The sequence below is a fragment of the Sebastes umbrosus genome, chromosome 15, assembly GCF_015220745.1.
Source record: "Sebastes umbrosus isolate fSebUmb1 chromosome 15, fSebUmb1.pri, whole genome shotgun sequence".
Classification (NCBI taxonomy): Eukaryota; Metazoa; Chordata; class Actinopteri; order Perciformes; family Sebastidae; genus Sebastes; species Sebastes umbrosus.
The window spans coordinates 19,928,919-19,955,194 of NC_051283.1; the positions used below are offsets into that span (position 1 = coordinate 19,928,919).

Sequence of the window (26,276 nt, forward strand, 5' to 3'; positions counted from 1 at the left end):
TGTCATCCAATGCAATGTGCTGGATGGAGTCCAGGAGCTAGTGTATATAATCCCCCAGCATGCATCAAGCGCCCGCGCTTCCAGAGCCAGGTTGTTGTTGCCATGAGGACAGTGAAGCAACAGGGAAACCGAGCTGCAGCAACACGCTTCCTCAGAAGCTGAATATTTCAGAATGGGAGGATGAAGCTTTCTTGTTGATGATATGTCTGTCTGTTTCTCTCACATTGCAGGTTTCATTTGGATGTATTTCTGAGCAACAGAAGATGTACTGTACTCTTTGAATTCTCTTCCCTTCGACAATTTATCCAGAGACAATTTCAGAAGAAAAACCCCCACTTGCAAATCTGCTCTTTTATCACAAAATTGTTATAATGGAGCAATCACAATGACAAGCCCTCGGAACTGAAGAGACGGTGAGTCACAATACTTGATTTTCTTTTGCTTTTTTCCACAAGATCACTATAATTATGTGCCTTTTATAAAACCATGCACTGTATTTGAGCTCTTGAAGCTGTCAGACCCCAGTAAATAACTGTGATTTCACCTTTGTACACTGCTTTCACTCTCTAGCGTGTACGCTCTCAGTGGAGTTTAGGAGGAGTCAGCCTCCATCACTCACTGCTCTGGGGAGCTGCTGTCATCACCAGCAGTCACACTATACAGTATTCCCCAACTCCATACCCAGGACTGTGTCCAGATCAAATTACCACTTTAAAAATATGATCTTAAACACAGTAAGAGATGGCTTTCTCCCTGATTCACTCTGTTGGATATTAGACTTTCTAGGTAGAGTTTTCAAGGGTCAAATAATCCAGTGATTTAAATGTAAATAAATTTAGGAACTCTTTGAAATACAAGCATTAAATATGTCAAAGTTGATCAAAGAGGAATCAGTCTGCAAAGAAACACTAAATTCACTTTTAAAAATCTGTTTGTTTTTGCTTTAGTGAGCATGCTTACATTTATATTTTACATTTAGAAACACAGTTCCTTCTGCAAACATTGTCGCAAATATTAGTGAAATCTGTCGTACTGTAGTCTTTCTCTCTCGGTCCCTCTGCTGAGTCTGCTCACATGTTCTATAGTGTTGCATCGTTCAGCACAACAACATGTGAGGAGATCTGAGGGTGGCATCACACTTTCTTTCCCAGCACTCTCTTGGCAATTTAAACACGTTTCAGCAAGTCACACATTTTTTGATGAGCTGATCCCTTAGTCATTTATACAGGTTTACAGTTAGTGTGCTACGTAATATTCTTGTTTCAATGTTAACAGCAATGATGTCTGTTTTCATGTATTATGTCATTTCAATATAAATTGGTTCATGAACTGTTTTTTTTTAGTTTTTATGTGATTACTGATAACAATTTGACTCTAACTGGGCATTTTTCCCAGTTACAGGTAATCTTCAAGCAGTGTTATAAAACCATTGAACCTGGACATACTGTACAGGAATATAGTTTTGCTTTTGCCGCCCCTTAGTGGTGGATTAAGCAATGCTTTTTATAATCTATAGTGGCAACCGCCTACAGATGATGGGATAATACAATTGAAACAAATCCACATTAGCTATGAGTAATGCTACATTTTTGCACATTATAATCCTGTTAAATAGATTCTACAAAGTCTCTACAAAGGCAAAAACATGCCCACAAATGTCAAAAAGTTGTCTTTTCAGCCTTCAATATGCTTTCACAGTAACCACAGTATCTACATAAACTAAATATAAAACGTTGAATGTAATAAATGCCAAGGATTATGTGTTCCTCTCACATACTGTGCCCAGAGAGAGATGATGTTTTCAATAATGGAGAACGGAACTGTTCAAACTCTACAGTGTGCCTTGGATTATTTGCATTTCGTACTTTTTTTAGATCATATTCCACCCATGCAATAAGCCCTTCACAAGATTGTATAAGTACACCTGAAGGATCCAAAGAGCACCTGAATGTGATTACCACAAAGACCCAGCAGCACTTCTACTCAGTTGTCTTCACTGACAAAGATGATTCAGCATCACCATCTGACAACATTTGACCACATCTTCCTTTGCTTTTTGTCTTTTCCCCCCCATCTTTAGCATTTGTTAAATCTACAAAGACAGGACCCTCCATCGGCAACTGTCTGGTTATGAAAATCAACCTCCTGTTATCCAAGAGATGAGAAAAAAATAAGATAATTATTTTCAGTTTTAAAGAACAGATGAATGCACTCAGCCACACCTCACCACTATCAGCCTTCTTGTATTCAGAAAGTCATATTTCCCCCATTTTTACTGATGTGATGTCAGTAAATATCACTTCCTCACCCTTCTCTCAGCTGTGTCTCTCTCTCTCTCTCTCTCACATGCAGGCAGGCCACCAGATGTTTGAGGGGATTGCCGTCCACCAATGGCTGTGCTGGGGAGCTCTCTACCTGTTGGCAGTGGGGGTGGCATTATCATCTGAAACACGCCGGCCGTGTCCACAGTCCTGCCGCTGCACCACCGTGCTGCTGGAGGTGAACTGCTCCGATGGCCAACTCACCACAGTGCCCGACGGTCTCCCACAAAACACTAAACTACTAAACTTAACACACAATAAAATCAAGACTCTGGTGCGGCAGCAGTTCCCGACTTTGACACAACTTTCAGACTTGGATTTGAGTGACAATATAATGGCAACAATTGAAGTGGAAGCATTTCTCGGCTTGCAGAGTCTGACAACTCTGCGTCTCGCTTGCAACCACCTGAAGATTATTCCTGTCGGAGTGTTTGCCGGTTTGACAAAACTGAAGTTACTGGACATAAGCAGCAATGAGATCCTTGTTTTTCTAGATTTTACTTTCCGTGACTTAACTGCGCTGCAGTTTATCAAAGCAGCAGATAATGACTTAGTTTTTATTTCTCATCAAGCTTTCACTGGCTTAACCAGTCTGCAAGAGCTGCGCCTCGACGGCTGCAACCTCACTGCTGTGCCAACAGAGGCGCTCACACAGCTCGGCCGGCTTAGGAGTCTTCATTTTCACCGACTGGGCCTCACCACCCTGCCAAACTACTCTTTCCGTCATCTAGAGCGTCTCGGGGAACTTGTCATCACTCATTGCCGCTGGCTGGAGAGCCTGTCAGGAAACAGCCTCTTTGGCCTAAATCTTACATCCTTAACCATTAGACACTGTAACCTCAGTGCTGTTCCCTACATCCCTTTGCATCATCTTGTGTATCTTGTATACCTTGACCTTTCTTTTAACCCAATCACCGACATTCGTGGGAACCTGTTTGGAGACTTGCTCCGGCTCCAAGAGCTCCACCTGGTGGGGGGATCGTTGCTACATATTGAAATCGGAGCGTTCAGGGGCTTGGCGCGTTTCAAATTGCTGAATGTGTCTAGAAACCTTCTCACCACACTCGAGGTAGGAGCTTTCCATTCAGTTGACACCCTAAGAACTCTGGGACTTGATAACAACCCATTAACATGCGACTGCCGTCTGCTGTGGGTGGTGCGAAGGAGACTATATCTGGACTTTGGTGGAATTCCACCGACTTGCACCACCTCAGTCCAGTTGCCGGTAGATTTTACTAAAGCTGAGCTCCCGGGCCTGCTCACATGTCGGCAGGCTCGTATACTGAACAACAAACCTCAAGAAGTGAGAGTAGATCAGGGACACACAGTGGTTGTTCATTGCAATGCAGAAGGTGACCCTCCACCATCTGTCACCTGGATAAGCCCACAGCTAAAACTTCTATCACCCTTTGGTAGAATACAAGCTCTCTCTAATGGCTCGCTGGAGGTTCGCTACGCTCAACCTCAAGACAGTGGCGCTTATCTATGTGTGGCGTCTAACGCGGCAGGAAACGCCAGCCTGCCCGTCAGCCTTCATGTCCGAGCTTTTTCACCATCTTCTAAAAACCCCTTTCGTCTGAACGGTTGGTTTGCCTTCCCGTCCGCCTCTCCAGGTGTGAATGGAAATCAGAACATCCAATTCGATGTCAAGACGTTACTGGTAGCTGCAACCATTGGGTTACTTTCATTTTTCAGCTCTGTGAGCGTATGTTTCATCTTCATGTTCTTCTGGAGTAAGAGTAAAGGACAATTAAAGCACACTGCCACAATAGCGTATGTTCCAAGAAGCGCCTTGTCAAGTAGTAACGGAGGGAAAGGCAAACATATGGAGACAAGCAGGTACACCATGAAACTAATATGAGTCAATAAGTAAAAAGCCTATTTTCACTTGATATGACTTGCTACATCCAAATGTAAAACTTTTATTATAATTTCCATTATTAGACAGAATTAATTTAATTTTAGAGCATATACAGTAAACTTGTGTCCAACAGATGCTGACTGTTGATTAATTTATTTAAATATAAGCATGTTAATGCCTATGTTGTGCAAAAGTGAAAAAGACAGGACATACAGTAAATTGTGCTGGTATAAAACCTTCTGAACATTAGACTTTAAGAACATCTAACCTAGAGGTGGACATCATCGTCTGTCTCTTTATGAGACGGTAGCTCCACTAGGCTATAACAAAGCCTGAATGTAAAGCAACCAAAGTAAGAAATATTTAATTAGCATAATGCATGTTGTATGTAGAGATGTAAATTATTCAGTTAAGTTAGTTTTGCTTATATTGCCTTCCTTGATGTTTATATATAGAAGCAATTTAACAACTTGTTTGTTTCGTTCTTTGGTTTCCAAAGAACAGACGAAATAGAATTTTTAATTGAAATAATTGACCTCAGATAGTAGATAGATAGAGATAACTTAAATATATAATAGGGATGTTAACCTCATATTAAGGTTAATGTACAAAATACTTGCATCTGTATTGCATGCCATTTCTACTTATATTTTGATAGTATTCTAATATTGTCACATTTACTGCTGTACTCATTGTTTAATGGATGTGTGGAATGTGTTTTCTTCCCCAAATAAAGGACTTCATGAGTTTGCTTTCTAAAAGTAGCAAAAAATAAAATGACTGTGCTTTCAAAAATGTCACTTTGTTTTTTCTGGTGTGCTTATTTGTGGTTCTGGGTCCAAAATGTACATACGAATCATCAGATGCAGTAAGTATTGTGTTTGCTTCGTGAATGCTTGAGACACAGATAAAATATTTAATAGCTACTGTTACACAAGCACAAACAAAGAGATATTTAAGTTAAGTATAGTGTAATGGTGTGCAGTGAGCAAACAAAGAACAGTATGTATCTTGTAACGTGAAAAGTAACTTGAAAGTTGATTATCAAGACATCATTCATCATAACTTTTGTATTTATTTATTTTTTATTCACAAGATGAATTTACCAACAGTAAGGTAATCATTACAATTCTAACATTTTCATCCTCTAGACTGAACAGACACCACATGAGACACAAAACATTTACACAGTCAATACAAAAATGATATTAAAAAAATAAAATGCATTAAGCAAAATAGAGCATGAAATAACCATGAAATAAATAAATCATGAATTAAAAAAATAAATACAAAGACATTCCATTAGTCGGATCATTTTCTAGTAATATAGAGATCTTTGGCATACTTGGATTTAATTCATTTCAGGGGCTTATTTGTTTATTTTGCACAAATTAAGACTACACAAACATAACAAAAAAATAAATAATATACAGTGCAGGAAGAGGTAAAAAAAACAACTGGGCTTATTTGAAGTCTCCACCTAGAGACAAGATTAAAGAAATAATATGACTACAGAAAGTTAAGTACAACCGAACACTGAATAAGACATTCCTAGATTACCTAATTGTTACTGTTATATACTTAACATAGAGTTGAGTGCCATTATAGTAGCATGTGAAGATGGGTTGGGTCTTTATACATTTTCCCTTATGAATAAAGAAGTTGGCTAAAATTTGTAAAACAATGACCATTAGATCATATTTGTTGTCCTCTAATAAGACACCAAAAATAATACTTTAATGATCAATATTAGGCATTGCTGTGGTTTGCTACTTAACCATTCCATGAATTGTTTACAGAAAAACTGGGTATGAGAGCATGAAACAAAAAAGAGATGCTCTGTTGTTTCAATATCACCTTCACGGCAAACGCACATTGCTCTATCACAACATGCCACAAGGAAGTTCATCCAAATGATGTTGTTGCCATGGCAATACATAAACTCTCCACTGGTTTCATGACAGTCAAACATTGTGCGGCTGCCATTCTAAATAAGATAAGATAAGATATTCCTTTATTAGTCCCGCAGTGGGGAAATTTGCAGTGTACAGCAGCAAAGGGGATAGTGCAAAAAACAAGATGCATCAGCTAACAAAGTAAAAAAAAAAGAGCTAAACAAAGTGTAACAAAATATGAACTATTTAAATAGAAGGAAGTATAAAAATAGAAGCAGTATATACAGCATTGACAATAAACAGACTATTAACAAAATTGCAAAAGTGGAAAATGATATTGCACAGTGAGAATGAAATGAAATTCCACCTGAAAATATTGCACAGTATGAATTACACATGAGTAGTAATAATGATGATGATATTGAAATGTACCAGCCACGTGATTCAGAAGTAGATAGATAGATAGATAGATAGATAGATAGATAGATAGATAGATAGTAACTTTATTGATCCTGAGGGAAATTCAAGTTCCCAGAATCACAGTTCCATAGTGCAAAACATGTTAGTAAAAAGACAGTAAAAAGGTTAGTAGTGCAAAGTACAAAAAAATATACCAGATATAAAAATACAAGGAAATGAAGAAAACTGTTCAAACTGAATATAGTGCAGGGTAACAGCTGTAATACACGACTATTAAAAAAATGAATATGGTGCAGAAGAGACTGTTAAAATGAGTATAGTGCAGGGTAACTCCAGTAGCTTAGTCTATAAAGTAATAACGTGATAAGTAAAAAAAAAGTAAAATTGCATACAAACTTGTGTACAGACTGTCTTCTTTATCAAGTCAGAAAATTATAAATTTTAAGTTGAGAGCAGTTTTATTTTGAAAACAACATTTTACTGCAGATCGTAACCCGGAAGTACACCAACTGCTCCGGATGTATTGCTTAGCAACAAGAAGGCAGCAGCTAGTCTTAGCTTAGCGGTTAGCTGCGTACTTAGCTTGTAATCAAAGCATATTTATAACTTAAATAAATATGAATACAAACAGATAACGTTAGTGTAGTAAGCGCAGTAAGTAACGACGAGGTAAAAGAGGTCCATCAAAACAACTTGAGACAGTTAAGTCAGTATATAATATATACTTTAGTTAGCACAACACGAACACTAAGCTAGCTAGCTAGCTAGATATCCAAACATCAGTTAGCGTTGTGTAGAGATTATTCCAGCCATCATGACTCTGGCAGTGGACCGGGAACCCAGAAAGACTGCGGGAAACCGCATGTCAAAGTTACTGGATGCTGAAGAAGAGGATGAATTCTACAAAACCACGTATGGAGGCTTCAACGATGTGAGTAACCCACACTGACAGATACACAATGAACAATATACGTGATCATTGTGCTGCTCCCAGACAGCTGCTTGATAGCTGATCCAATAACATTAAGATTCAAGAGTTTTATTTGCCATTTGCACCTATAAGTACATTGGAATTCTGAGCAGTTTACACCAAGTCTACTACTACTACTAGTACTACTACTAGTACTACTCCTAGAACTACTACTAGTCCTACTACTAGTACTACTACTAGTACTACTACTGATAGTACCACTACTAATAGTACCACTACTAGTACTACTCCTAGAACTACTACTAGCACTACTACTAGTACTACTAGTCCTACTACTAGTACTACTACTAGTACTACTACTAATAGTACCACTACTAATAGTACCACTACTAGTACTACTACTAGTACTACTACTAATAATACCACTACTAATAGTACCACTACTAATAGTACCACTACTAGTACTAATACTAGTACTACTACTAGTACTACTAGTTCTACTACTAGTACTACTACTAGTACTACTACTAATAGTACTACTACTAATAGTACCACTACTAATAGTACCACTACTACTCCTAGAACTACTACTAGCACTATTACTAGTACTACTAGTCCTACTACTAGTACTACTACTAGTACTACTACTAATAGTACCACTACTAATAGTACCACTACTAGTACTAATACTAGTACTACTACTAGTACTACTAGTCCTACTACTAGTACTACTACTAGTACTACTACTACTACTAGTACTACTAGTCCTACTACTAGTACTACTACTAATAGTACTACTACTAATAGTACCACTACTAATAGTACCACTACTACTCCTAGAACTACTACTAGCACTACTACTAGTACTACTAGTCCTACTATTAGTACTACTACTAGTACTACTACTAATAGTACCACTACTAATAGTACCACTACTAGTACTACTACTAGTACTACTACTAGTCCTACTACTAGTACTACTAGTCCTACTACTAGTACTACTCATAGAACTACTACTAGTACTACTACTAGTACTACTAGTACTACCAGTACTACTCTACGAGCCTCTACAATTGCCCCTCGGGGACAAATAAAGTGAATTGAATTGAATTGAATTGAAGTCAGCTTTAAGAAAAGAAAAAAAGGTAGAAAGGGCACAAGGTAATTACAGTACAAAATAAGTAGCACATTCAACTCAACACAATAAATAAATAACATATTAAAATATAAAACGGCCCTCAGTTTAGTCAATAAATAAACTAAACTACTCTCTGCATAGGAACGATACCCCACAGAATACACATATACAGTATATATGCTCCATGACCATGTTAAAAGAACTTGTAGCTCTCATAAAAATATTTTAAAAAATAAATAATTAATATATTTCACACAATTACAGAGTGGAATTACTCAGGCTGATATAATTTAACGGTCTATTTTCATTATAGTGTTACCCCAAAAGGAACACATTATCATGTTGAATCACATTAGACTGCAACAGACTATAATTGAGTAATTCTTTCATGAACAAATGTCTATCATACCTGGGAGTTATGATAGACTCCACCCAATCATGGACCCTTCACATCGAATTTACTTGTAAGAAGATACAGCAGCGCATTTACTTTCTTCGCAGACTCAGGTCATTTGGAGCCAGTAGCCAGATTATTTTTCTATTTTTCAGTTCAGTGATTCAGAGTGTCCTGTTGTACTGCAGCACAGCCTGGCTCAGTAGTTTATCTGTAAAACTTAAAACTAAACTTTATAGCCAAATCAAAATCTGCACGAAGATCATTGGCCAACCTGTGACAGCCTCCTTTCAAGCAGCTCACAACAAGAGTATGCTCAGACTGGCCAACAGCATCCCCTCTGATCCCTTACATGTTTTAAATGGGGAATATCACCTTCTGCGATTCAGAGTCCCTACATTTAACCGCATCAGGCTAAAGAACCCTTTTGTCCATCAGTCCATCTTGTTGCTAAATAATAATTAATGTGCTGCTAAAGACATGTAAATTCAGAGGACAGATGGTAGTTTTGTAATGGGTTATGTATGAATAATTGTGATGTTTTTTGTCTGATGGGTCTTACTTGTCTGTCTGTCTATGGTAACAGTTTGTCTATTGTATGTGTACTTTTTCTCAAACTGAGCTGCCTATGGATGCAAAATGAATTTCAGTGCAAACTGACAATAAAGTTGTATCGTATAAGTTATCAGAGGCCACAAAAAGGTCATGCAGGACAATTCCTTGTCTTGCACAATACATGTACAAAATATTAGCTACATTCCTTCACATTTTTCATGATTTTTTATATTCCAAAGGGACTGTTTTGATTGTCCTAGTGACAGGCACCAAAAAAGGAAACAATTATGTTGATAGACAGGTCAATTAATGGACTAACTGCTTGCACTTCACTTATCAGTCACAAAAAGAAACATAGAATTGACTTCATATGCCAATATGGTTAATGTATTATTTAGAAGTAAATAGGTAAAGCAATTTAATTTGATTGAAGTGTCTTATATAGTCTTCTCTCACTGAGGGATGGGGAAAAAAATAATAATAGAATCATCTCAGTATAACCCAATACAATTCAACAGCAGCACACACTACAGTGCTGCTGAATCAACCAAAGTTGAATCAATGCCTCTCTATTGCAGGGCTGTTGTATTATTATATTCGAGCTAAGTGTACTTAATAGACACTTGGCACCCAAGTGTATGTTCATGTTTCAAAGTCTCTGCAGTATTAGAAGTGATGCAGATTTAACTGTGTTCATGCCCTCATCCCTGCAGTTAATGCCGCAGCCGTTATTTAAGAAGATCATGGACTTCAGCATGGGCTTTTCAGAAATTGCTCCTTAGACTGCAGTTTTTGGAGACTGGGACAAATACTCTTTAGCTTGTGTTTCTCAGGTCTGTTAGTAGGGCTTGTGAAGTGTGCTCAAAGCCATAGTAAGAGAAGAAAAATGCATACAAGATCAAAGATGCAATAGATATTAACCGCCAACATGGAAAGGACACACCAACGGATGCATCTACAAAATGTGCCTTCAATTAAGATCTGCAGCAGCTCTGATCATCAAAACCACCATGCCAATGTGATTCATCTGAAACTGCGACCACGACTCCAACATTTCCTGGCCCAGTCTATCTTAACAGCTGACAAATTTGTGAAGGCTGGATGAGAGTGCCAGCCTTTCCTGCGTCACACTTAAAAAGAGAGGAAAGGCTTCAGGCTATATTGTGTGTCAGAACATTACATGCTATTATTTAATATTGCAGCAACTTAATTTAAGGCTTACATTTTAAGATGCGGCTGAGTTGTATCCTCAATTTACAGTCTGGGGTAATTTTCTTCAAGCAGCTGCTGGTTCAAGGGCCAACTTGTGTAGGGGGATTTGGCAGCAGCTGCTCTGGCAGTTCTGACGTTAGTCCCAGCTGAGGTTGACAAGAGTAGCTAGATAAAAAAAAATCACAAACAAATCCTGAGACATCCTCAGTCATCTCTGCTGGCAATTTGATAAAGCAGTGTGACCATGCCAGTGCACGTACTCAAATTTGAGGGCAAGCTTGACTTAAAATTCTGTTGAGTATTTTCAACTTGTGACCGATGTTGGTCTTTGTCGTCACAGTTTATGTTGTCATGATTTTCCAGTCGTAATTAAATTACTTTGCAGGGTTTGTCTTATCTGTGCACACAGTATTTAGGAAAATATTATTTTTCTTTTCGTTAGAGCTCTGTTAGTTGTCACATGTTTTGAAAGTCTCAGACAAATGCAGATTTTCCAGACTCTTTTAAAACTTATTGCAGATTAGCATTTATCTTAAAATCACCCACTTTTGTGTTTGTGAAAGTGATGAAGTTCAATCAGAGTTTATGTTCTTGTACACAAGGTCAGTGAGTATCTGAATTAAAAATGAACCTGCTTGTTGTACAGGAGAGATTCTCCCTCTTTAAATCTCCAAGCTTAATTGTGCCTTGCTCACCACACATGCACATCACAGAACTTACCTCAGCTACACAAGCCTAATTAGTTTCAAAATGCTGACACGTCACCTGCTTGAACTTTATAAAATAGTCTGAATATAACTTACAGAAAACTACAGAGGAAATTTGGTTCACCAAACTGACTCCAGGGTGTATTCTGATTCTGAAGGTTGTTGCTTTTTGCTAAATGATGCCCTTTTGCTTCCTTTCAGGAATCAGGAGATGACGAGTACCACGGAGAACATTCAGACACAGAGGATGAGGTGGACAGCGACTTTGACATCGATGAGGGCGACGAGCCAGACAGTGACAAGGAGGATGATGCACCTCGGAGGAAATGTCGAGTGGTCACTAAAGCGTATAAGGTAGTGACAATCATTTCAGGAGCTATCAGACTTTGAATAAAGTTTCTGCATTAATAAGTGAATAAAATAATTTTCATCAGTCTACATTCATATCTGAGAGACCTTCTTAAATGACAATGCAGCATAAAAGGACCTGCTCTTGTGACTTACGAGTATTTTTGGTGACAGATTCACAACATGAACATGGAAATGCAAACATGATTGCAATAGATGTGCAATTAATAGGCCGTTTATCTTTGTTTAATCCAAGGAACCAATAAAGGTGGCAAAACCCAAACCCAAGAGACCCTCCGAGGAACTGAAGAAGACTGAGAAAGTTAAAGTGGAGCTCAAAAGGAGAATTCCACAAGAATTTCAAGATTTTGCAGAGAGTAAGATTGCTACGAACCTCCCACAAATGCCTACACACTGTTTTCAGATACCTCCCCATAAATGATCCAAAACGCTTCACTTTAACTGTTTAACACATAAACCATCACCTCATAAGAACATGACAATTACAGCACAACTGCATCAGAGGGTCAGCTTTTGAATATATGGATAATTCTTTTAACAGGATTCTGCCTCTTCAGGGTTTTTTGATTTCAAATGCTTTAATTATTCTTTAGCTCGGAAGTCTGTGCGACAGTCCACCAGTGAACATACCCGAAAGACCAATCTGCGCTTGCAAGAGCGTCAGGATGCCCCTCGGAGACGCAGAGGTGCTCATCGGGACCGGCCCCTTACCCAGGATGAACTGCTGGCGGAGGCCAAAATAACAGCTGAGATCAACATTCGATCTTTAGGTGAGCACATATTGGTCAAGTTACTCAAATGTGGAGTTTTGGCTACAAAAGGTCGAATGTTATGTACTTTTGCTTAAGCTTTTCAGTATATGCACTAGTATGTTACAGTGATGACTAACACGAACATATGTCTGACTGATTTTTGTTTTTTGCATCGCTCCAAAAAATAAGCATAGTAGTTATCATATTGGAATTTATTTTGGGACTTATGAATAAAGTGCAGCTGGGGCGAGATTGTTTACAAATCAATTTGATAAAAGAAAACTTGATAAAACTAACAAATTCTCAAGTTGTCTCAAATCTCAAGTTTCTTTTAATGACGATACACTTAATATGGATGCCCTTATTAATTTTAATTTCTGTTTGTAGAGAACTATGAACGTCTGGAGGCGGACAAGAAGAAACAAGTCCATAAGAAGCGTCGTTTTGAAGGACCAACCATCCGTTACCATTCAGTCATGATGCCATTAGTCTCTCACTCAGTCCTAAAAGAAGAAAACGTGGATGTTGAAGGGTACGTATGATCTACTGCTAGGCGTAATTGGCTTCAGAAAAATGGCTATTGCACCATTGTTTACATTTGTGCCAGCTTGAAGTAATCCGCTTCAACTCAATTTACTTTAATTATTTATGTAAGTGCATATAGTATATTTGTGTAAAAATAATGGTTGTAATTTTTCCATTTTCGAAAGGTTGGATCAGGACGTCCCTCAGACTGCACCACAAAATCCCGCCACACCTTCCCAGCAGCCTGCCGGAGGCCTGTGCTCCCGTACCTACATAACATTCAGTGAGGACGAAGCTTTCGAGGCATCCTTCCCACACATCGACCAGTCGAGTCCTCCGCTGCCGGTCCAGGAGGTTTGTCCTGTCACCCACAAGGCCGCACTGTACCGAGACCCGGTCACTGATATACCTTACGCCAACACACGAGCCTTCCGCATCATCCGAGAAGCGTACCGCAAATACGTGGCTGCACACGGATTTCCAAACACTTCGGGTGCGGTGACGGGACTTGACTCTTCAGCAACAAAGGGTTCACGCCATAAAATGGTTGTCAAGCAGAGTGCTATGGCAACATAGATTAGTTTAAAAACATTTCAGGAAATAGGTCTGTGCTTCTGTTTTGAATTCATTAGTTCAGTTAGAGGGACTTGATCGAGTGACATGAGGAAAAAACACAACCAGTTTCTGTTCAACCATATGGGGTAAATACCTTTTCTTCACCCAGCTGTCTACATCTCCATACAAAGTAACCTTGGCACCAGAGATGTATTATAAAAGTTGCAGATGTTTTGGGATTTAGTGGTCACTGTGATTAAAGGGACATTTCAGATGTTTGGAAGTGGGGTTGTACGAGGTACTTATCCATAGTCGGTGTATTACCTACAGTAGATGGCGGTCGGCACGTTTGGAGAAACAGGCAACCAAATCAGTTGGTAAATTCCCTTAAACTGCAAAAAAGTCTTGTGTATCTGTGTATAGTAATTCATTTTGTACATCAACACTCTGACAAATCCAGGTTGAATGGATGAAAAACTACAGATTGGCTTTGGAAGCGAAGTAGGTCTCCATCTGCACATTGGTAGCTTTTGATTTATTTTTGTTTTTAATAAAATGTCTTTTTTACGATCAATATATTTTAGTTTCTACAAATGTACATATTTCTCAACAAAAATAAAACTCTGCATAATTCATACTATTTCTATGAATTCTATTATCACACTTCATAAACCCAATTTTCATTTATTTAATGTTGTTTTTAACCCGTCCATCATCATATTAAAATTAATTCCATCTGTTATGCCCTTCACAACTCCAAATCCATCCTGAATCTACCCATACAGTGAGAGTTTTGTGTCATTAAATTAGTTTAACCTTGGTTTACACAGAAGACAAATGACTAAATTTCATATTTGTTTGTTTAAAACCTTAATTTCGCAATCAGTCGAACGGCATTTACTGAAATCACATGAGATAGTTTTGGGTAAACTGGGCCCAGGAGTTTAATTTCCTGCCTGTATCTGGCAAGTCATCGTGACAGTTTTAATTGATCTAAGCATTCAAAGCTGTTATTGCTCATTGCTAAATTTTAACAGACATGAAAAACCCTGTATTGTTATTGACAGCAAACCTCGGTTTCTTTCATATTTAATGCCTTATTCCTTCTTTCTTAATGTAGTCTGATACTTTAGATTTAAATTCAAAGTTCCACTCACTGCCTCACTGAATAGACAAGAATGAATAGACACACAAATCACATTATAGTATCTAAATAAACCAGACAGCCGACATACAAGCATTTTGAATATGTCTGCGCTGGTCGTGAAGCTATTATAAAAGGTGCTATTTCTGTTCCTGGTAAATAACAGAAAATTGCTTGAGCTCCAGTCTCGAGTGTCACAGCAAACAATACTGCTTTGTTGATCCCCTGTAGGACATTAAATGATGTTTTTTATATTTATTCTCTCAGGGTACAATCACAGAGCAACAGAGTCACCCTGAACACCACTGAGTGCTCGACTAGCGTGGCACCTTTGACCCCTCATACATTGAACAAGAATCTTTCCCCTGCACAGCGTCGTGTAGCTTTTGGCCATCTCGATCAGTCTGTGTTGCATAAAAGCCCACCGGGGAACAGAAATAATGTAAATGTTTAGTCACCCAGGTTTCAAGGGTGAATATCACGCTCCTGAAGCACAATGAGTAGCTTTCACATTATTTCTATTATTAGTTTGCTTTTCAGCCGCAGTGTGGCTGTTTGACTTTCACACTTGAGCCAGGAACATGATCAATGAAGGTGACGGCGTCACGGCTGACTGGTGAAGCCGACCTTGAGTTCCTTTAGAGTTTCAGGTACAAATCCTGCTGAGTCTGCCTTCATATCAGTTTAGCCCTCAGCAGATGGTTTAGGCATAAATTTTACCTTTGAAGGAAAGCTCCCAAAATTCAGATTTGACGTTGCTGCCAAAAGGATCATGTTGCACTCAAGCGGATTTTCTCCTGCTGTTCCTCTATTTTCCTGATGATGTTGAGTAGAGCATCTCGTCTAAGCACTTCTGTGTCACAAGTAACCAGGCTGTTGATGCAAAAAAACTCAAGCTTCATTTGATGTTGTTTACCTATCAGCTGGGGAAAAAAAGAGAAAATGCTTTTTGCATGATCTGATGTAGAACCCCTGACCTCTGCTAATGTACTCGCTTCAATTATCCTATTAACTCAGGTTGTTTTGTTGGTTGATGAAAAAAATAATCTGATAGGAAAAGGTACCTAAAGTAGAACCATCACATCCAGAATGAATTGACCAAGACAGTCAGATTTTGAGGTGACGATTAGTTGATTGATTAGTCTATTGGTAGGAATGTAACGGGCAACAATTTTGATAATCATTTTTCAAGCAAAAATAAAAGACGAAAGAAGAAAGTTTCAGCTAGGGCTGCACAATTAATGGAATTTTGATCGCGATCACGGTTTTGGCTTCCCAGAATTAAATGAACATGATCGCCTGCAATATTGGCGTTAAATATGCTCATAGAAAACTCTGCTGCATAAATCAAGCGCTTTCTAAACTAACAGCTAGAGATGCACTGCCAACTTGAATAAATGCAGTTGTTTGAAGATGTTTTCACAGCAATATAAAATAGATAATAGAGAGGGAATTATGACCTGATTAACTTCTTAACACTACCACTAAGCAGATTATAATATATAATTAAAACTACTCATACCAAGATTCTTTTTAATCAAAGCAAATATTTAGATAAAAATACAATCATTTATTTCCTAATCATTTGAATTGTGTTTTTATGCAAATAACCACTAGAGACAACAATAACACTGTAAAAGAATAACATTTTGAATTTTTGACAGTTGGAATTTAGCACATTATGGAAGTGAAAGCAGTGCTCAGTTTTTTAAATGTGAAATTGCAATAAAAATATGTTGTCCCTAAAATCTATGAATAATCGTGATAATAACTGTGATCTCAATATTGATCAAAATAATCATGATTATCATTTTAGCCATAATGGTGCAGCCCTAAGATTTGCTGCTTTTCTTAATAATCTTTCAGAAAACTGAATGTCTTTGTCTGGTTTTTCACTGTTGGTGGCGAAAAACAAGCAATTTGAATATGTTAAATTAATTGCGTTCTAGTTAATTGTTTCCACTATTTTCTGTTTTTATAGACCAAATGATGGCCAGAAAAATAACATGCATTGCTTTTGATAACTGATTATTTTCAAGAGTCACTTTAATGCCAAAATGCCAAATTTTTCCTGCTTTCAATTTGTCAAATGTGAGGATTTGCTGCTTTTCTGTCTTTTGTTTAATTATAGATTGAATAACATTGGTTTTTGGATTGTTGGACTGTCATACAAAACAAGATATTTTTTGGGGCTTCAGGAAATTGTGATCGCTTTTCATTACTTTCTGACATTTTGTAGACCAATCAATTCACAGAGAAAATAATTGGAAGATTAATTGATAATGAAAATAATCATTAGTTGCGGTCTTAGTAAGATTTATGACAAAATCCTCTCTCAAATTGCTTAAGCCTTGTATTGGATGTGTTAGTGGACAGGCAACACACTGCCAATGAGGACCTTTTAAAATACTGTCACTTTGCACAGGTTTAGGTGAACAAAAAGTGCAATTAATTATGACACTGATCTGCTAAACTTAATAAATGAATAACTAGAGCTGTCAAAGTTAATGCAATAAAGGATAAAAGAGGTCTGTTGACCGCTGACCTCAAGATCAGCTGTTGTTGCCTGTTGGGCTGCAGTTTGCCATGTTATGATTTGAGCATATTTTTAATGCTAAATGCAGTACCTGTGAGGGTTTCTGGACAATATTTGCCCACACTTTGCCCACTCCCATGTTGATAAGAAAATTCATGCTTGACTCCCTTAAGGTACATTTTGGACAGATAAAAAATGTGCGATTAATTTGTGATTAATCACGATTAAATATTTGAATTGATTGAGCGCCCTATTAATATCCCATTATACAACAGGCATTCACAGAGATATGAACATGTAAGAAACCAGGCTGCACAAATGACACTGTGGATAAGGATCACAAATCTACTTCACTTTTCAGACAGTCAGATGATCTCTGTCATGATACAGACACTAGTGATGAAGTGAAGAGCAGAGGCGGATCGGCCATCTGGAAGTTTTCCTCCTGGGCCGTCCGACAACCGACTTTACTTGCTCTGTATTTGTCATATGCTGAGTTGATGGTGACAGACTGATTGCACTTTGTATTAATCATGACAGTCTGTCAAACAAATTAACATCAAATGACAGAAGACCAGATCAAGAAAATCCCCCTCAGACAAATTGATTCTTTTTTTTATTTGGTAGCAAAATGAGCAAGTATTAGTTATGCTAACTGCAGCATAGTATACTGTGCTGCTTTGGCAGTTAAACAAGCCGTTTAGAGACAACAAAATGAATCCAGAATAGGATGAAAGGGCCGTGGACAGAGGCTAAAAAAAGGAGTGGTGGGTGTAGCAGAGACACATTGTCTCAAATAATTTCACCAGCCTTTTTATGGTTAAGGTACATCATTTAGCACACATTGTACGGACACTTTGTTGTCACATTTTTCCACAGTAAAGCCCAAAGTGAAACTGTATTCAGCACAGTGGCATAATCACTTTTTGAGGATACATATTTCAAAGAACGTGTTGCACAAAACCATGTCTGAAGGTTTTGAATTGTTACGCTGTCACTTTACATCAGCAGCAACAGCGGCAGGAGCTAGATTGGAAGAAAAGGCATTTATTTTATCATGCCTTTTCAATTCTATCAACCTCAATACTTGTTTCTTTGAAAGCAACTGCTGCCCACACACTGTGCCACTTGCTTTGGCCAAGAAGAAAAAACAACAACAACACATTTAATTCAAAAATAACAAGTTATCCCTTAAAGCGATGATGATGAATTCAGTGTCGGGCTGAAGCCAACGTCCCTGGTGGATAGACGGATGTAACGTATGCAGTCAAAAAATATTTAACCAGTAGTGTTTTTTAGAAGCATTACATTGCACGCATTTCTGCAACAACAGAATACAGAACGCTTTGTCTCCCACATACTGCACAGTGCATATGGTACCAATTGAACAGTTTTCAGAATCGGAAGAGAGGGAACTGCATTATCACTCGTTCTAGTGTGGTAGTTGCCATGGAGACGAGTGTAGGTGGTGTACTGTGCTGTACTCTGTGCTGTACTCCTTCCCTTGTCCTCTCCCCTCTTCTGTTGCCCACCCTCTCTGTTCTGCTATCTGCAACATCCGCGCAACTTTCATTCCTTCATATTTGCTCAAATCCTTCTGCTCGGTTTGGATTCTGCAGGACTTGCGTTGAGCAAATTTTCAGTTTGAACCACACTTGCGATAAATAAATGTGTAGCCTGTAATTAAGCCCCCTGAAAAGCAACAAATTGACACTTAAATTGGGTTGAGAGCATTTTAGGCTCTACTCTTTGAGGAATTACATGTTTTTTGACATTAAAGCTATGTTAATTTAGCATTTTCTTCATATTCTTTGACTGACGGCATTTGTTGTTCCGCTTAGATCCCTCAATTCTTTCCTGGATTTTTCTTTATTCCATAAATTTGCTTCTTGCTGACCATCCAAGTTCTTGTATATGCTTTGGCAATCACTTCTTTTTGCACACCAGCTATTCTTTTATCAGTTGCCATGGAGATGTATGTGTTTCTGTGTGTGAGTGAGGGTTGAGGTTGAGAGAAAGAGTGGCAATGTTTCATTTCCAGTTTATGTTATTGGTGTATTCTTGAAGACTGCATGTACTGTCCAGTGTCCCAAGTTAGTCTTCGACATCACTGAAGTTTGCTTCTTCCCAAATCTTTTCCTGCTTCCTATACTTGTCTTTGCGCCTTGTCGTTGCAGCTGGATCACACTTTAAATCCCAATAACAAGATCATAGTAAAAACCTCCAATTTATACCAAGAAGATAAAAGAAAATAGAAAATAATTTCAATGACTGTAGTGTAATCCATGTCACTGTCTATAAACACGGCTGTGAAAACAAATTTTAATCGGTTTTAATGCATGGTTTGTCTGTGTATTTCTAACAGATCCAACCTTTCATGACTCATTTAGAGGATTATTACCATTTAAGAAAAAGGTTATCAGTTTTCTAACCATTTAAATCCGCCCGCCTCATGTTTATGATATAGAGAGACACAGAAACATAAAATAACCGGGTTACACCTTCTTTAGCAGGGATTTATGTAACACCATCTTTATATATGCCCACGAAAAGATCTATGACACATTCGGGATATAACAATTAGCCATACATATTTATGTAACATGTTAGCAGATATCAAAATAAAAATGTTCTGAAGCAAAACAATTGCTGGTGCCTCCACACTTTTGCACCTATATGGACAGTGTTTGTTGGACTGTCTGGCAATTTCTCCGTGACCACAATAAAAGTGATTACAGACTATTAAAATACAAATGAGTCACCCACAGACTTCTCTTGTATTTGGGTTAAAAAAAACATCACTGAGCACCTTGAAGGATAGGTTCTGTCCCATGCCCATATGTACATTATACGAGTTATTGTATGTATGTAAACATATGTGAAGCGACAAAATCCACAGTCTTCCTCCTGTGCACAAATGTATTCTAGCAGAAGCTAAGAGGGAATTTACTAAAGACTGTCACTTTGCAAAATACCTGCTTCATTTGGTAAACTTGGGCTGAACTTAAAGGGACACTTCACAGCTTTTACACACTAATGCAGTGCCCTTTCAAGGCGTGGTTGATCCGAACAGGCCGATTGCTTGGCTCCCAGGAATGCAGCTTGTAGCGTTGTCGAACCGCTCATCGTTTGTTGACTCCAGGGAAGCGCCAGAGGAGTTCTGTTAGTTAGTATATACGTTTCTATACGTATATACTAATCTATACGTTAGTATATTCAGCATCCAGCAGCAAAAGTGAACGACCCGCTTCAGACAACATGCTCGACTCGGTCTGCAGAGCACTGAAGCCCTGCACCCGCTGCTGCACAAGAGCACTGTTCGCATGTTTATACAAAAGTTTATTAATATTGAATGTGCTGCGTGTCCCGATTGCAAAAAATTCTACATGGCACTCCCTTGGGTCCCCAGCAATACACCTTCTAAATGTGAAATGGATTGAATGAGAGGTTCTTGAGATATGAGAAGGACACACAGACAGAGATTCCTTGCTTTATAGTTATTTGAGAATTAGCTTTTTTGGTCATCATTTCTTCTGCGGCTTTGGTGTTAGGCATTTACCAGACAAGGGAATTATTATTGAGTTGCATTATGGGAATCCAGTGTATTTGGACCTTGATGCATACTAAACCGGCTTTAAAACACAGCCCCTTAGTTCATTTGAATGAAGGGAATCCGACGGCACATCGGGGGTGCTTTTGCTATCCAACAAGGCGCTGCGTTGTCTAATCAAATACATGCAAACGCACATTCCAGGTGGATTACCTTGTAGTGTGAACGCTTTAGTTCTACTGTTTACCTTGTGATTGTGTTGCGATGAAAGATAAAACAGTCGTTGTATAAATTCTGTACACTAAATTCTGTAGTGTTATTAACATAAATCGCTAAGCAGTGTTTTGGCATCTGAGAAGACTTCTAATTCACAGATCTGTTACTCAAACTAGACTTGATTGTATGTCATGTATCACTGGTACCTGAAGCAACATGCCCCCACCAACGCAACCCCTTGTTTTGTTTTAAAGCAGGGCTGATATCAGTCTGAACGCCCACTAAAAGTCTGGATGTCTCTGCCTCTGCTGCTTTGATTTTTTTTATCACCCTTTACGGACAGTATGATCAGGAGAGACAAAGACAACGACCAATAACTCTTTCAGTGTTACATATAGGCATGTGACTATTGCATTAAGATAGACTTGAAAAAAAATCTCAACCTGTCCTTTAATCTGTTTCTGTGGCTGATTTGAATGAACTTGAGTGACCCCTGTCCTAAATCAGATGGCCAGATTAGTGTACTAGGGGCATTATTCCTAGGCTGATATATTACATATAAATGTAGGAATATGCATCATGCAAGTATCTGCTGAAATAAATAAATATCCTAAAACTATATTTTAGGGCATCGAGATTGGGTACATGCCAGTTGTGCTTTAGTAGCTCATATTATATTCAAAAACAATTTCTACACAGTGAACCTGGGGTCTTTTTGGGCCCCTGGGGATCTTGTTACCAGAAATCTGTAGTGCCAATGACCAAGCTGTTTTTGTCCATCCATTTCCCATTGGTTTATACACCTTGCAGCTGCTGAGAGCACTGTCTTATTAAAATGTTGTTTACATGAAATGTTACTTGTAGTTCTGACGGTTCCTAAAGCTATTAAAAGCATCTACAATTATGGAAATTCAGGTGTGCAAGCTTGAGCCTTATTAAAAGTGCAGCACCCCTACTTTAAGACTGTGAGACATTAAACCTGCAGTAGGCCGAATGTTTTTGGCATCATCGGGCAAAAAATCCATAATAACCTTTCCGCATATTGTAATTCAAGTGTTCTGAGAGAAAACTAGACCTCTGCACCTCCTCATGTTTTCAGGCTTTAAAAAACATCTAGCCTGTGTCGGGAGATTTTTTTGTGCGTTGCGATTGGCTCAATTTTGGCGAGTGCAGACCAGATTTTTCTGTGCATGTGTTGCACCCCCAAAGATATGACGTGTTGATGAAGCGTGACCCGGCCTCCTTCAATAGGCCTTGGGTCAAACTAGGCAGCGCTGATCAAATATGAATCAATATTCTGTTACTGTAATGCCTTTTTCTCTCCTAAAATGTTTTCAGAAACATCTTGTAGTGCACTGTTTAGCTGTAAAATGAGAAAGTTTGCTCTGGCTGGTGGGCGGTGTTTGGTATTTCCTCAACTGATCTCAACATGGCTGCCAGGTCACAAACATTTCATTTTACAGCTAAACAGTACACTACAAGATGTTTCTGAAAACATTTGAGGCAAGAAATTACAATTAGGGATGCACCGATGCAATGTGCCAGATCGATACTAGCACCAATACTGACCTTATTAGCCGGGCTGTATCGACCATGACAACACCAATCCACATTAAAGCTTCAGTAGGCAGACCGATTTTGCATCATTGGGCAAAAATTACATAATAACCTTTCAGCATATCTTAATTCAAGTGTTCTGAGAGAAAACTAGACTTCTGCACCTCCTCATGCCTCTGTTTTCAGGCTTGTGGGCGGTGCTTGGTATTTCCTCAACTGATCTCAACATGGCTGCCGGGTCACAAACTTTTTCATTTTACAGCTAAACAGTACACTACAAGATGTTCCTGAAAACATTTGAGGCGAGAAATCGGCATTGCAGTAACAGAATATTGATTCATATATGATCAGTGCTGCTGTGTTCAGGAGTGATTGACAGCTGCTCAGAGACATCAGGCTCCAGCTCGGCTCTGATTGGTTGTTTTCATCCGGTCTGTGAAATCTTGCAGAGGACACCAGAGGACACACAGGATTTTTTTATTTTCAGATTACCTGTCTCATGCACTTCTGTCAGGACATAGTGACCATTTTATAAAAAAAATAACTTTTTTTTTGTAATCACATTTGCTCCATTTCTACCCACTGCAGCTTTAAGCCCACTCTACATATTCCAAGAAGTAACTTCAATGAACTTTGTTATACTCCCTTTAACCTTCTTTCCCATTGTCATTATAGTGCGCAGTGGGCGACCAGCCGTCATCATCATCATCATCATCGTTTCGTTTTATATTTTCTGGTGCCACAAAGTCAGAGAGCTGGCACAGTGCTGGGCGGACTCTTGCAGCCTTTGGAGGCGGTGGTTTCTGTTTCTGTCTCTGTCTATCTTACGCACTATCTCTATCTCCGCCCTCGAGGGAGAGACTTCTCCCGTTTGCAGACCACCTTTTTTTTTTCTCTCCACGCACTGCTGTTAAATCAGAATTAGGTGTGACGGACTGCAAAGAGCGCAAAAAGGACAGACGCGGCGTCAATTTCCTCACCGGATTCCTCCTCCTCCTCGTTTATGCATCTCTGGATTATGGCACACCGCTTTCCAAGATAAAAAAATCACCAAGGAGCACGTCAAAAAAAAAAAATGTGCACGATGTGGTTCAGATGCTGCAGCACAACATCTGGATTTCTCCTGTAGAATAACCTCTGGGATGTTTATTTTTTTGTGTTTTTTTTGGTGCGCGCAATGTGCAGTGTAGGTTTGTAGGAGCTGCTCTGAGTTGGTTTATCCAGCTGGCATCACCTTGATCATTATCCTCATTTGAATATATCGGTGTGATTCGTGTAGTTGTAACCATGCAGAACCCACCGTGAATCTCTGTTTTAAATCCAGCCTATAAGTGATAAATGGTGAACTAATTGGCTTCCGTGGATCGTTTAGAACCAATAATAAGGACTTCACATCATAAAAGCGACGCAAAGGGGCTGTTTTTGAAGTCACATGTGTGCCCAGAGCAAACAATTAAGATGACAAAACCTTTCCTCACAGGAGATTCTCTTTATTACCGAGGAAGCTGCACATCTCAGTTCCTGGATTGCATTCGAGTTGGAGGACAGGGAGCAGAGGAAGAAGAGAAGAGGGAGGAGGAGAAGAAGCAGAGGAGAGGAGCTGCCGAGCTGCACAACAGAGCCACTGCTGACAGGAGAGCTTCAGTGATGGACTGAGAGCTGAAGGTGACGACGAAGGGACCCCCCCCCCCCACCTGTGTGACAGCCAGCTTCACGTTTTCCCTCAAGAGCCTTCACACTTGATACAAAAAAAAAAGAAAAAGGCATGTATGGACACACTGCAGCATAGGTGAGAGAACAGGAGGAGCTGCCCCTGAACACATCAGATTGGCCTAATGATTGAAATATCTGTCAAAGAGTACAACACTGGCCTTTTTATTTGGAAACAGTCTCTCAGGTTCTGCACAAACTGATTCTACCTTTGTCCCAAAAAAGCAAGTACACCTGGAACCTCAGATCCTTCCCAAGTGCCCTATAGGCTGGAAGTCCACCGGAGTCCGTCTGCTACAACAGATGTAAACTAAGCTGTCAAGATTTCGTCTCCAGGAAGTCCTGTGTTTTTGGGTGAGTGTTGTACGCATGTGTGGGGCAGAAAGTAAAGTGATGTACTCCCAAAATATATCTACCCCATCTCACAAAGAAGTGTTCACCAAATGTTAGTGACAGCTGGTCCTGGAGAGGCTCACTAATCGAGGTGTTGAAGCTGGTTGTGCACCTTTACGGCCTGAATATTGTTCTGCAACACAAGGCAGTAGGGTCTATACCAGCTGTTAGTACTCACCAGTGTTGCTCAGGGGTCTGGGTTCAGGGGTCTGTTTTTAAGGTGATGCATTGCAGACCGAATGACCTTTTGACGACACAGTGGTGAGTTCAGTTAAAGTGGGACATGAGCACACATGTAACCTAGAACATTTAAGATTTGCCTAATAATTTTCTAGTGCCTGTGAAACATGTCTTTCATGTGTTTTTTTTTAGGAACTGTTTTACCAGTTTATGATGGAGACATTGTGGAGAATTTAGCACAAAAGCAAAATGAACCACTGTTGGGATTTGCTTGCTGTACCAGGAGGCCCCCCTCTCCTCTAGTATTGGACTGATAGATGTTTGATAAGAATTTATGGAGGATGTGCACGTATAAAGTTCTGATTAATGCTAATTAATATCACATGCTGAAATAACATAGTACATAAAATGCATTTTGTGCATACTAAATGTATTTCCTAGTTAGGGCTGTCAATTGATCAAAATATTTAATTGTGATTAATCGCTTGATTGTCCATAGTTAATGTAAAATGTACCCTTTTAAAGGGAGATTTGTCAAATATTTAATACTCTTATCAACATGTGAGTGGGCAAATATGCTTGCTTTATGCAAATGTATTTATATATTTATTATTGGAAATCAATTAACAATACAAAACAATGACAAATATTGTCCAGAAACCCTCACAGGTACTGCATTTAGCATACAAAATATGCTCAAATCATAACATGGCAAACTGCAGCCCAACAGGCAACAACAGCTGTCAGTGTGTCAGTGTGCTGACTTGACTATGACTTGCCCCAAACTGCATGTGATTATCATAAAGTGGACAATTCTGTAAAGGGGAGACTCGTGGGTCCCCTTAGAACCCATTTTCATTCACATATCTTGCAGTCAGAGATCAAGAGACCCCTTTGAAAATGGCCATGCCAGTTTTTCATCGCCAAAATTTAGCGTAAGTTTTGAGCGTTATTTAACCTCCTTTGCGACAAGCTAGTATGACAAGGTTGGCTAGTTTCATGTGATACCAGTATCTTCATTCTAGCTTGAAAACTGAGCCCGCTACAACCTAAAAATCGCAAGATGTGTTAATGCGTTAAATAAATGAGTGACGTTAAAACAAATTTGTGTTAACGCGTTATTGCGTTAACGTTGACAGCCCTAGTCTTAGTCAATTAATGTTTATGAATGCAGTTTTCTGGCATATGAAGCCACACAAGTGCCATGAATTTGCATTTAAAAGTTACATTTTTACTGCATTTATTGTATCAACTGTCTGCTAATTGGCCCAAAACTGCTGTACTTGTCACTGCCCCCTGATGCATTTTGAACACGTAATAATCACATTACCTATAATGTGATGGCACACAATGCA

At 38.9% G+C, this 26,276-nt stretch overlaps 3 protein-coding genes across 11 annotated transcripts in view; all 3 read left to right on the plus strand.

Moving 5' to 3' along the window:
• The first annotated feature begins 61 nt into the window (after nucleotides 1-61).
• Nucleotides 62-4,977, plus strand: LOC119503068 (leucine-rich repeat and immunoglobulin-like domain-containing nogo receptor-interacting protein 1). Of its 2 annotated transcripts, none has more exons than XM_037794576.1 (2): nucleotides 62-413; nucleotides 2,353-4,977. In XM_037794576.1, exon 2 carries the CDS (start codon nucleotides 2,365-2,367, stop codon nucleotides 4,180-4,182), a length of 1,818 nt encoding a protein of 605 aa, XP_037650504.1. In that variant the 5' UTR covers nucleotides 62-413; nucleotides 2,353-2,364; the 3' UTR covers nucleotides 4,183-4,977. The 2 variants fall into 2 exon arrangements, with proteins under 2 accessions (XP_037650504.1, XP_037650503.1); XM_037794575.1 differs by having other exon boundaries at nucleotides 2,357-4,977.
• Nucleotides 4,978-6,996: 2,019 nt separating this feature from the next.
• On the plus strand, nucleotides 6,997-14,275 carry vps72a (vacuolar protein sorting 72 homolog a). Its single transcript, XM_037794577.1, has 6 exons — nucleotides 6,997-7,428; nucleotides 11,636-11,788; nucleotides 12,039-12,159; nucleotides 12,397-12,573; nucleotides 12,943-13,087; nucleotides 13,266-14,275. Exons 1-6 carry the CDS (start codon nucleotides 7,312-7,314, stop codon nucleotides 13,654-13,656), a joined length of 1,104 nt encoding a protein of 367 aa, XP_037650505.1. The 5' UTR covers nucleotides 6,997-7,311; the 3' UTR covers nucleotides 13,657-14,275.
• Nucleotides 14,276-23,429: 9,154 nt separating this feature from the next.
• The window catches only part of LOC119503315 (ras/Rap GTPase-activating protein SynGAP-like), a 46,223-nt gene continuing 43,376 nt past the window's right edge, over nucleotides 23,430-26,276 (plus strand). For 4 of the 8 annotated variants that reach the window (XM_037795015.1, XM_037795014.1, XM_037795018.1 and 1 more), the window contains exon 1: nucleotides 23,431-24,702. The gene's annotated coding sequence lies outside the window, so the exon portion shown is untranslated. Of the gene's footprint in view, nucleotides 24,703-26,276 lie in introns of all 8 variants that reach the window. The other 4 variants (XM_037795012.1, XM_037795017.1, XM_037795013.1 and 1 more) reach the window with 3 other exon arrangements.